The 12378-nt window shown below is 42.9% G+C and overlaps 1 protein-coding gene across 1 annotated transcript in view; it reads right to left on the bottom strand.

Moving 5' to 3' along the window:
* Positions 1-592: 592 nt before the first annotated feature.
* tmem260 (transmembrane protein 260) overlaps positions 593-12378 on the bottom strand; it is a 30543-nt gene continuing 18757 nt past the window's right edge. Inside the window, exons 8-16 of the mRNA XM_042500870.1 lie at positions 11100-11186; positions 9860-9968; positions 9369-9541; positions 7286-7457; positions 5428-5567; positions 4627-4803; positions 2734-2787; positions 2348-2432; positions 593-2179 (exon numbers count right to left, since the gene is read on the bottom strand). Of these exons, the coding sequence (XP_042356804.1) occupies positions 1919-2179; positions 2348-2432; positions 2734-2787; positions 4627-4803; positions 5428-5567; positions 7286-7457; positions 9369-9541; positions 9860-9968; positions 11100-11186 (1258 nt within the window). The 3' untranslated portion in view covers positions 593-1918. The remainder of the gene's footprint in view (positions 2180-2347; positions 2433-2733; positions 2788-4626; positions 4804-5427; positions 5568-7285; positions 7458-9368; positions 9542-9859; positions 9969-11099; positions 11187-12378) is intronic.

Genomic DNA, 12378 nt, shown 5'->3' with positions numbered 1-12378 from the left:
ATGGTGTTGTGTTTCTGTCTCCCCATTCACAGACTTGCTGCTCTCCCTGCTTCCGTCTCACCCTCCTCACTCTGCCTCATCGTTGTCCTCCTCCTCCCCGCTCTCGCTCCTCTCTCGCTGCATCCCTCCCCTCTCCCTGGCTGGGCTCACAGCTCTTATCTCCTCAGACGCCCCACATTCCAGCGTTGCCGTGGCTCCCTGCCTGCATCCCTGGTCACGGCGATTCCATGGGTTCCCACAATCCTCGGCAGCTTGCTGATTTAGGGTGGGCAACTGACTCTCAGAGACAGGGGAGAGAAGAGGAACAGAGGGGTTAGGGAAAGACAGGGTGAGAGGGGATGAGAGGGTGGGAGACAAGAGAGGGATGACAAAGGGGAGGACAGGAATAAAGTAAAGTAAAAATAACAGCAGGGCACGAGAAAAGTGACGGCAAATGACTGCGATATACACAACATGAATATGTAAGGGAGGTTAAAAAAAACAATATCAATATCAAATATCAATATTTAATCTGTGGAAAAAAGGGTCCAAAATGTAATAAAATAAATAAAATCTTTATTGAAATATTTGAATTTGTAGAAAGCAGAGTGACAGTTTTCCCTTTTTTCTTCTGAGAAACCAAACCATCTGTGCTTACAGCAGGTCGAATCTCATCATCCAGCCAGCTGACAGCCGCTAGCCAGGCCTGCGAACAGAGAGGGCAGATTACATTCTGAGAAAACTGCACTTACTGTCTTTTGCTTTCTAGTGTTGTCTTAAACAGATTATTCCTCCCACAGTGTTTTATAAACTTTAAAGTAATAGACCGTTTTGACTTTGTGCAAAAATATGCATATGGAATCAGCGTTTACCAAAAAACAGTGTGACATTTCAGACTCTGAACACACGCGAAAGACAAGTGACTCTGGTCCACTTGCTGTGTTTGTATGCTATGCTGTCTCTCCAGCACCCCTTACTAAACTAAAAGTCCTGGGAGGCTGATGGTCCTGCATGTTTACGTGTGTCCCTGGACTTTGCATGACTTTGTATGATGATTGTAGTGCTTTTCAGTGTGCCGATCTGTTTATCGACTATTCCGGGAGAGAAAAGGCTTGGGTGGAGATTTAAGCGTGTTCACACACACATGTCAACATGCAAATGCACACAGAAACGCACCTCTAAAAGGGTCCCTGGCATTGTGACATTTCACATTTCATTTAAATCCACGAGGGATTATAGGCGTCCCGTTAAAAAAAAAAAAAAAAAACACTCATCGAATCCATTAGTTTTAAACATTTAAAGGACCATCTAAGATAGACTGATGGAAGGATAGAGCGGTGGGTGGGTGGGTAGTGCTGGTTATGCGGAGTGAGGACTGTGTGGCACAGCACAAGTCTGTCCTAGATTAAACAGCCGCTCTAATCCCCCATTTCTGCCCCCAAATTGGTTTTCCCTCAATCTCGGCCTTGCCATCCTAATGTGAGAAAAAGAGAAGTGGAACAGTGGCTGAGGCAAAATAATCAGAACGTTAAAAGCTGTGAGAGCAGAAGAGGAGAGGGAAAAAAGAGCAAGATGTAATGATAAAACAATAGAATGGGGGATTTTAAGGGAGCATGCACAGTTTGATTGGGGTCAGTCAAGGCTCCCTAAAGTCAAGCTCTGACCCTGGTCGACTGTAAACGTCCATCCAATGAAGCACTGCTGAGTGGTAGATCTCTGTCCTTTGTGTTCTGCTTGGTAACCAAGTATCAGTACTTCTGTATCACCATTCCTCTTAACTCTCAAGTCCAATTTCGCCAAAACTTTAACTAAGCAACATTGTATCCTTCTGGAGCACTGCCTGTAAAAAAGCCCACTGTCTCAGACTTCGTCCCCAGCACCTTGTACTTTGGCTGGGCTCGCAGCACACTCTCAGCTCCATGTAGGTCTCTGGATCTTGTCATGGGGTTGGCCTCCGTCTCTGGCGGAGCTCACCTCTCTCTTTGAGCAGGTGAGCAATGGCCGAGCGTATGGCGGGCTCCTGGGGATCTGTGGGTTCCTTCTCTAAGTAGAGACTAAAGTGCTGGGTGCTGCAGGTCAGCAGGCTGTCTGGACTGTAGCCCCGATGACCTGAGCGGAGCAGCCTCTCGCAGGCCAGTGCCAAGTTCTTATCCCAGTTTGGAGGGTAGTCTGAGTGGGCCTCCACAATCTCCTTATACAGCTGCCCAACAAACACATATACACACAGTGATAAACACATAAAAGCAGATTTTACCACAAATAACAACAAAGACCCTGAAAATGTTGTACTTTGCCTTGTGTGGCACTTAAATCTGTCCCATTATCGCAAAACAGATTGTTGTTGCATGTTTGTCGAGGTCAGACTCACAGTGTAAGACAGCTCAAAGAGGCGAGCTTTCCCCTCTCCCTGCATCCTTTCTGCCAGGTCAAACAGAAAGAAAGCCGTCTTCATCCTGAAACAAAGCACGCAGGGCTCAGGGCTAAGTGCTGGATGGATGAGCCATGCAGATCCACACTCACAGACGCACCACTCCAATGGAGTGATTTATGTAGATGCTGCCACCAAATAGAATGTACATGTAGATGCTCTACCACACAAGACTGGTTTATGGAGATGTTCTAGCGGGCTAGTATGCATCGTGACGCAGCTTTTTATCTGCACACTAAAGTATACAACCTTTCCAAAGAGGAAACTGCTGTCTTTTGTAAAAAAAAAAAAAAAAAAAAAAAAAACAATAAAAACTTTCACTGTACCTGGCTTGCCACATCTCCTCATTAGCAACACGCTCCCAGGACGCAGGATGGAAACTGTTCACACATGAAAAAAAAATAAAATTCTTTATCTAAACAGCTTCAGGCATTGGCTTGTGCACAGTTCCACTAACTATAAATGATTATTTATGTGAATACATTGTTCCACTCAGCTGTGCAGGTTTTGATACACTAAACATCAATATTTGCTGCATAAACATTAAATGACTGCGCAACAATACCAGCTAGCACATTAGACATGGAGTAAAACCACATCTCCCTTTTTCACTTTGTTGACTGTAAACACTTGACCTCTTCTTCAAAAGAATATTTTAGCAGGTTTCCCGAGCTAATATTTGGCTTGTGGGCATTGGCGGACACGCTTGTCGCGAGGGTGCGGGAAATAATGTCACAGTATTCAGTCGTGGATATCTGAGTGAATGAAGGGCTGCTGGCAACAGCAACAGAATATGGAGCTTTGACTAATTCTACTTTTGACACAGTTATTGACAAAATGCAATAAGAAACTCATTATTTTTCATCTTCAGTTTCATTTCAGATGGCTGAGGGCCTAATGTCTTGCTCTGGTTGAATTCACAAAAAGCTGGATCACAGCATGGAGAACAGAGGACAACCTCACTGAGGGGAGCTCTGTGGAGTCTGTGGAAGGATGATTGAGGAGACCACAGAGAGATGAGGAGGGCGAGGAGATGTTGAAATATACAGTAAAGACTAGTTAGTTGGAATTATTATCACTCTGAGTGAGCATTGCTAGTTTCATCTAAACATCATCAGTTGATTTCATCAATATGCAAAAGGATTCGTTGAGTAGGTCTCCTGGACATTACATGCTTATTGAACTCCTTAAACTTCACTGTGTTACCACAGGGCCAGTCTTTACAAACTCACAGTGGAGCTAAAAAGGGGTTAAATCCACAGAACCTTATTTTAAATTTAATTGGGATCCAAAAGTGTCCAAAGATGTCCAATATGTCAGGCTTGACAGTGGGGAAATGTGTATTAAATTATGCACAAAATGTACAAATTTTCATTTAAAGAATGTTGCTGCGATAAAAAAAGCTATTTTTGTGTTTACGTCACATAGCTTTGATGAAGAGGTGGAACAAGATTATACAGAGGATCTTCGTTATTGTTCCTTTTCGAAATTAAAGCTACTTGAAGCCACAATCAGTAACTTTTATGTAAATAAATAAGTACATGAGACAGACAGTCTTGAATACAATCATGTTCCTTCTCTTGTTCCTGCTTCTAATGGCATTAGCTTGAATCTGCTGTGACGCACCGCAAACAACCAATCATGGCCGAGAAGTCTCTAACGCAGTTTCTGTCATGTCAATCCCTGCTCATGTGAAGTCAAATTAGGCAGCACTGATCAAAAGTGAATCAAGATACTGTTATTACATTGCCCATTTCTCTCCCCAAATGTTTTCAAAAACATATTTCAGTGCACTGTTTAGCAGTAAAATGAGAAAATTTGTGACTTGGCCACCATTTCGGAAATAGTCGACCAAAGGACCAAACCGACCATAGGGACTAACTTTCTCATTTTACAGCTAAACAGTGCACAAAAATATGTTTCTGAAAACATTTAAGGTAAGACACTGGTTATGCAGAAATAGAATCTCAATTCATATTTGAGTCTGAAGACAATACGGTAAGCAGAGAAATATGATTTTTTAAAATATTTTCTCTCTCATCAAGTGCTGTATGGATAAAGAGTTTCAGCATAGATGAAAAAAGGCTTTTTTTTAAATAAGTTACCAAGTACAGCTTTGAGAACAGGAAAAAAGGAGAACTGTAACTTTAGGGGTTAAGCACATGCCTGTGTGTGCATGTGTGGAGCTATTACTTAATTTTGCATATTTGTGTATGCACCTGTTGTGTGGTTCACTCCAGTTGTAGATGTTGCGAGTTCGCTGGGCCCACCTCTCAGGGTTAAAATGCCTCTGAACTGGCACCAAGTAGTCACACACACCCATCGGCCAACGAGAGAAACTCTGCTCCCAGCTTGAGTCTCCATCAGGCAGCCCAATGCAGGTGAACACATGCCTCCTGCAGGAATACAATCAGAAAAGAGGCTTGCACGCATCCTCTGTTACCATCCCGATAAACACCCCACTTTCTCCTCCCAGGAAACTGATGATGATGAGACACACAGGAGCACCATGCAGACAAAAATTTCTCACATCCAAACTCTTTCTAGCTTCCCTCAAGCCCTTTGCTGCTAACCAAAGGCTCGGGGCCCTGAGGGTTAATCCCACAGGTCAGTGTTGCCCCACTGAAAGACAGGCATGTTGGCCTGGCAAACACTGCCCCCTGGTGGGCTTGGTATTAACAGGTCTCCAGCCAGTCTCTTGCTCTCAATTCTTCTTAGAGCAGGGAGCAGCAATGAGTCCGCCAGAGACTGTTTAACCAAATCAAGTAGATTAGTCGACTTCTGCAGTTCCTCAAACTCCTTTTATGGACTCAACAGTTCTATAGGCTTATCTTCTCCCTGCACTCACCGCTGTGTCGACCATCCCACCGATCTCTGCCTCATTAGATCACCCACTTGTTCATTTGGACCATTGTTGCCCTCCCAATTCACTCTCTCTCCAATTAAACACTCCTCTATTTATCTGTTGAGACCACCCTTTTATCCTCTCTCGGCGCTCTGCCTGTGTCTCAGTGACTCACTGTGTGTTGTGGGACAGAAACTGCTCCAGACTGAAGGTGTCTTTCTCCTCAGGGTGGACTGGGTCCCACCAGCGGCCAGGAAAGTGAACCCCCGGGTGGTGCTGCGCCAGCTTGGCTACATACCAAGCATATGTCATCATCTAGAAAGGAGGAAGAGTACCACCAACTCTACTGAGTTCTTTATATTCCCGTGATTAGTCGTTAAATTACCATTCAGCTTACAATTCACCTAAAGAAAATGATTTATTGACTTTTTTTGTGACTTTTGCTCCATATTTCAAATGGGTTTTATTTTCTTACTTGAAGTTATGGTACGCAGGAATTGTCAGCTACTATTTAAACCTGCTAGCCAGCAAAAGTGAAATTCTCATTTTGGAACAAGCTGTTCTCTGCTCAGTATTCAGCTTGTTATATTTGCGTTTTTTCTGTGCTACGTCCGACTTTTTTTAGCTTCCTCTTCGATACTTGTTGCAAAAGATTTGGCAACTGATTGCTCCCTCTCTAATAAGTCCCTATGTCACCTGCCCACTGTGCTCAGTAACTTCCTGAACACTGAAATAGAAAGATAATAAGCCAATACAGGCAAAGGGCAGAGTCTGCAAACAGTGATTACTTTTTTACTAGTCAATACATTGTTATTTTAGGAAAATCCAGCATACCACAACTTCAAGAGTCTTAAGTTTGAGGCTCTTGTTCTCACTTTTAATTTTCATTACATTGCCGTCTTAAATCCCTTTGTGATTGTGAAGAGATATACAAATTTATGTTGTATATAATGACTACATAATCAACTCAGAAAGCCTGCAAGAGACTGTTATTACATAGAGAAGGTACATTACCATTTTATCCAAAGATATCATTTGCCAGACAAATCTTTCTTATCTTTGTCTGAACTCTACTGTATCTTTCTGACTTGACAGCCAAAATAAACCATAGCAATTCTGTCATAAATCAAATAAGCAGCTTATAACATAAAGGACAAAGAAAGAACATAAAATATCAATGCAATACACAAAATACAGCATAATGGCTTTTTTGTTCCTCTGGTTGGCCGGTGAGTTATTCTATTTTTATACCTACATTTGTAAAACTACTTAAACTAAACTGTGTTTAGGGAGAACTTTGCTTGGATGTTTTTTGATTCTAAAATTAAACAGTTTGTAATATATTAAATTCCTAATTTTGATTTGTGCTGAATAGAGTGCTTCCAGAATGAGTTCTAAAACCCAGAAATGAGTAAGCATTTTAGCACTCCCAGTTTCCTGGACTCTAAGTTAATGGGTTTTTTGAATGTTTTGTTGGTTAGATGCCTAAAATAAGGTCTATGATTAACATGAGCTTAGGAGATTTTCAGGTTTTGTTCTACTATATAAAATATGTCAGTAGATACCCCACTCTTGAATTTTGAAGCATTAATCTTTCTTAAAAAAGAGGATTGATATCAAGTGGCTAAATGAGACTACAGAACATAATATATGTCAAGCACAGCGTCGCAGCCTTTTGTGGTGGTGATGATGAAGTCATGTGACTGTAGTGTAGTTCATCTATTGCCTAACATTAGTGTTTTACTTCTGACAACTGCATTTCAAAAATCATAAAAGAGGTGTTCATTTATGAAGATTAACTTGCAGAACAAAACGTGTAAGTGTCATAAACTTTTGTTTGTTACAGCAAATATTTTCTGCTACAATCCAAAATCTGATGAAAAAATCCCATAGGCTTTTTGTGGAGGGAAGCAGGGCAATGCTAACTTCTGATCTGGCCTACAAATAAAAGTCATGTCTGCACCACTCTATATTAAAACTTCAATGAGTAGAGTTTTGCAAAGATGACATTGAGAAGAAATAGAAGCTCTGACCTCCTGGTCAACCAGACGTGCGTCGGGCCGTACACCCTGGCAGTAGTATAAGTAGCGTAGGGAGTTTCCGGGCAGATCTCCTCTGGTCAGGATGATTGAATCTGCTGGGACGGAGGCCAGAAGCTCCCTGCCGAACCTCTCAACCACACTGTTTCTGCTCTGATCGCACTCCCTTAGGATTATCAGCACAAACACCATCATACATTTATAATATCATCAAAACACAACTTGTGTTTACTTGAATTTAAAAAGGGAGTTGAGTACATCCTTACTCCCGCTTAGAAGTGTGTGTGATGTGTACATCGGTGTGTATGTGAATGTTTGTAGGTACGCTTTCAAGGTGCTCTGAGGGTAAGTTGTCAGTGCCCCCGCCCCATCCCCTCTGCAGAGCGCTCTGGCTGCCTATCTAATCGTGGGGAGACAGGTGTGATGGGTCTGACAGCACAGGCCATGCTCTCCCCTTGATCAAAGCCGCTCAGTGATGGCTGTCTGGCACTCCCCAGCACTACGCTGGTGTAATCTGCCTTCTCGGACAGCTAACATCTCAGACTGAGCTGTGTGAGTGGAATCTATGTGCTAACCGTGCCTCTCTTTAGCCCCTACCATGGGGTGAGCAGAGAGAAACCTGACATGTGGAGTTCAGACCTGCGGTATGAAGCGCAGAGGAGAAACAAATCAGGTTGACTCAGGGAAAAGTTATGCATAGGGATTTTAGCAGGAACTAGAATGAGAAGGGAGTTTTTATTTCACTTGAACTTTACCAAACAGAGGAATTAAAAAGTAACTCCGGGAACATTTGGCACAGGTGTAGTTACTACAACAGGGACGCTGTAAAAAACGATTTCACGGATAAATGCACACAGATTGTACAGAGTCGGACTGCTTTTTGAAATCAGGACAATCAAAAGAACTTCTAAAAGAAGAGCAGCTTTACACAGTTAGAGCTTGGAGTCACTAATAGCCTACAGAAGTACAATACAATGCTGCTACAATTATGTAAGAATATTTTACTTCATTTCATGCAAACTTTTTAATAAGTTCACTGATGCAGTGTGATCGCAGTCTTTATTGTTGTAGATTTTGCTTTTTCAATTTTATTTTGTGTGGCTGTATAGACATGCATTTAGTTCCACCCCCACCAAAGTTGAAAATAATTTATCACTCTCTATTGACTTTGTATTGTGTGAAGATGCCCCCTTGTCACTTGTCGCTTCTAGCAAACAACCTAAAAATGCCTAAAAGCTGGCATGTCATGGAATGCACTATAAACAGGATAATGAATCCAGAACCTGGTTTTCATTAGCTGCCGAATCGAAAAAAGGGAGCTTTAAGGCAATGAGATGCGAGGCATCCCCAGGATGATTGGGAAAACCGTGGGATCATGACACCTAGTATGGTTATATGCAGCTACCATTTTGCTAATTTGGTCAGAAAAACTGTACAGATTAAAGCTAACTAAACCTAACTAAGATCTGGTTTTGATCTTTGTTATATTAAATGATGATCTTACCTTGTGATTTGATTAAATAGTTGTAAATATCAAAGTATTTCAGACCTGGTCATTCAGTGGACTCACTTCTCCAAAATAAGCAAGGTAAGGAAAAGGGACACTTAGACAGATTGACAATATTGAGTTTGTAAATGTAATATTTCCCCTGTAGTAGACAAAGGATGCTACAATAATTGTTTGACATCTTATCTTTAGGCATTTTGTTAGTGTTTCAGCCCTTGGTTGCATATCGTGGTGCCATTTATCTTCCCCTCTGTAGGGTGTGTTTTTTAGAGTGTGATGCGCTGCGCTCCGTCTCTGCTCTCTGTTGGGTTGGAAACAAAACAACCCAAGGGCAAAAAGGACTATGGGTCCTTCAGTGTTCATCCACAATCCATGTTAACACCACCAAAAATCTTAAAATTTAAAGTCAGCCTTTTTAATATCATAGCCATTGATTAATCTAAAATCGAATATGTTGTACCCAAACAATGAAAACAAATAATAATACTGTTTTGATATTTAGCGACTACAATGTATGTTTTCATCATATTCAACAGGAAATTTATTTCTGTAATTGAGTGCAATGCTCACCTGTGATTGGTGTGCACCATATGTGCCAGCAGAGCCATGGTGAGGACCCAGCCTGTGGTCTTCCACACCCCCCCACAGCCCAGCCTCCTCTCCAGCTCACTGTGTGTCCGGCTCAAGCCGAGGCCTGCCAGCACACACACCGCAGCATCACTCTGCAGCCAGAAACGCTCAACCTGCAGGTAGTGAGAGTGAATATAGACAAACAAACACACACACACACACGTCAGTGTTTCCCGTAATATTTGGGTTTTTTTGGCTCTCAGTCCAGTCCTGAGGTTACTAATGGACCAGTTCCAGGATCTGCATATACTGCTGTTTGAGTGCTTTAACTTCACGATAGATGTACTGTCTACTGTATAAAGATTTATCATATACTGCAAATTAAATTGTAAATAAATGTATAAGCTTATTGTAAGAGCACCGCAGGCAAATAAAAACAAGAGAAACATTTTGGCTTGGAGGGAGGATGTTGAAATGAGTTGAAGTCTCACCACTCCGAGCAGAAGGGGTCTGCTGATGTCCAGGTTGGCTCTCCAAGCAAAAAAGAGCGAGTAGACCACCAGCATGGCCGCCAACAGCCAGGACACTGAGCGACACGTCCTAACATAGGAAAGGCCACTAGTTATTCAGTATACAAATATTATTCCCTTTTTCATTATCACTTCATGAATATTGTTCTACAAACTCCCGAGCTGCCATTTCCCCATATCTAGTCTAATGTATTATTTTGTCTGTTTACTCTGTAAAAATATTGTTGTTTTGAATAAGTCCATACAAACATTAATGCAGGGATGGAGATCACAAGCCCAAGAGCAAATGTATACGCCAGCCAGCTAAGAGGTGCATGATTGATTTTCTAATGCAGACTGAGTCATAATGAGCTGGTGCCAAGCGCTGAATCACAAACTCATTACAGTACAGCTGTAAAATGTACTTATGCACTAAAAAGAAAACACGTTAGCCTTGTGGCAATAAAAAATCATCATCTGAACCTGAAGAGACACTTTCAAGCCCCAGAAAATGACTTTTGGATTTTCCAACAAATTGATCTGATGGGTTCCACTGAGTGGCCACTAACACATACTGTCAAGATTCTGTTTTTCTCTTCACATTATGCACAATTAGTAACAAAGTAAATGATGAGTTTTTAGTGATAAATGTTCTGATATTCTTTACATACAAAGAGTTCCACTCCACATTTTAACATTAGGTAAATTTGCATGGCTTCCTTTTGGCATTTTATAAAATGACCTTGCTCTTTTTCATCTGTGTGTGTATGCAGCCAAGTCTATCAAAGTGCACCCCAGGAGAGGAGGAAGCAGGGGGTAGCTGGCCGGTGCACCACAGACCCCCAGGGCTTCGCTGAGCTTTATCAGCTCCACCCCACAGACCCTAGTAAAGGCACTGCTGTAATGAATTACTGGATCACAACGCCACACTGCCACATACAGATACATACAAGCAGCGATTTACTCGTCCACACAAACATGTTTTTTTTGAAAATCCAAAATACACATCAACCTCTCTTGATTTGAATGTGGAGCGTCGCGACAGCTTGACAGTTAGGTGCCTCAGTGTTTTTTTGTATTCTCTTTTTCTAAGATCAGCATTTTGTCAGTGGTTTTGTTCCCTGTCTTTTACTCCGGGGGATTAGGTTTTTGGTTGAAGTGGCTGCTGAGATGAGTGTGACAGAGTTTGGTGTTTTGTATGCCGGCGTCTCGCTCATCCTACCTGTCCCATGATGAGAGGAGAAGGCCTATTCCTGCCAGCACCAGCACAGGAAGCGAGAGGTCTTCCAGGCAGTGGTCCAACTGGGCCCTGCGCATACACAAACACACACAAGATATATGATGGACACCAAAGACAAGCTCAATTACCCTCCCTGCTAATGAACTCAAGGACACCAATTACTAAATGCCCTCCATCCTCTATCAAAACAAACTCCTTGGACTGTGCGCTCCTCCTTTCAATCGGATTGACAGATACGAATGACTGTGTCATCCACCCCCCGCTGCCCCATCCTCTCCTCACAGTGCCTGTCAGTCACAGAGCGCTTGCTCAGAGCAGAGAGATAGTTTCCTGCCTCTTCCTTAATACCCATCTCTATTTGACAGCTTATTGAGTCTCTATATCTCCCAATGTACACTATGTGTGAATGTGCTCATGAGCGTGTGTTTGTGGGTGTGTGTGTCAGCTTCTCCAGCGGGTTTACGTCTCCAGTGCGACATGCCTGTCATGTTCGCCTCTCTTCCCCATCTTGAAGGTGTGCTTGTCCATCAAGCAGCAGGGGTGATGGGAAGGGGTGGGTGCCTGGCAGAGGGGGGGCTGGTAGTGGGGGGTCTTAAGACGCACATGCACCCCCATCCCGTCAGCTGGAGAAAGATACCAGGAGTGGGTTGACTGCGGTGGTGGTGGTAGCGGGGAGCAGGGGAGGGGGGATCGGGTGGAGGAGGTGGGGGGGGGGGGGTGTTGCTGGAGTGGAAAAATACAATTTCTCCAGCTCTATTGCAGTGTCTGTCATCACAGCTTGTCACGCTTAAACACCAGAGCTGAGTGATCATTTCAAACTGCTGGAGAAACAGAACACAGCGATTTGGCCCTCTAAGCAGGTTCAGTTCTGCTTTGATGGGAGAGAGTGGAATGGGAAGAACAAAAGCTGCTGGGGAGGAGAGAGAGGCAGAGAGAGATGGGCTGCAGAAACGACTCTGGGCTCTCAGAACAGATTGGAGTGTGTGTGGTTAAACCTGTGTAAAACACCGGAACCAGGGCAGAAAGTGGTTGGGTCCTTCATTTGGAGAACCAGCCTATCACAGTGCCTTTAGATCAAATCTCTACAGCTTTCATTGTTGTTTCTTTCCTACTCCATCTTCGAACCTAATGTTTAAAGGCCTAAACAATCTGACGAGAGTGTTTTGAAGTACACCTAGTGTTTTAAAAGGCAGACTGTGCACCAAAAGTGTTATGAGGAACATGAAACTGCTCTGACGCCACTACTGTGACCTTCTTTTTT

Source organism: Plectropomus leopardus, chromosome 14 (genome assembly GCF_008729295.1).
Source record: "Plectropomus leopardus isolate mb chromosome 14, YSFRI_Pleo_2.0, whole genome shotgun sequence".
Taxonomy (NCBI): domain Eukaryota; kingdom Metazoa; phylum Chordata; class Actinopteri; order Perciformes; family Serranidae; genus Plectropomus; species Plectropomus leopardus.
Note: the sequence above shows the minus strand (reverse complement) of the source record. Positions and strands in the feature narration are given on the sequence as shown.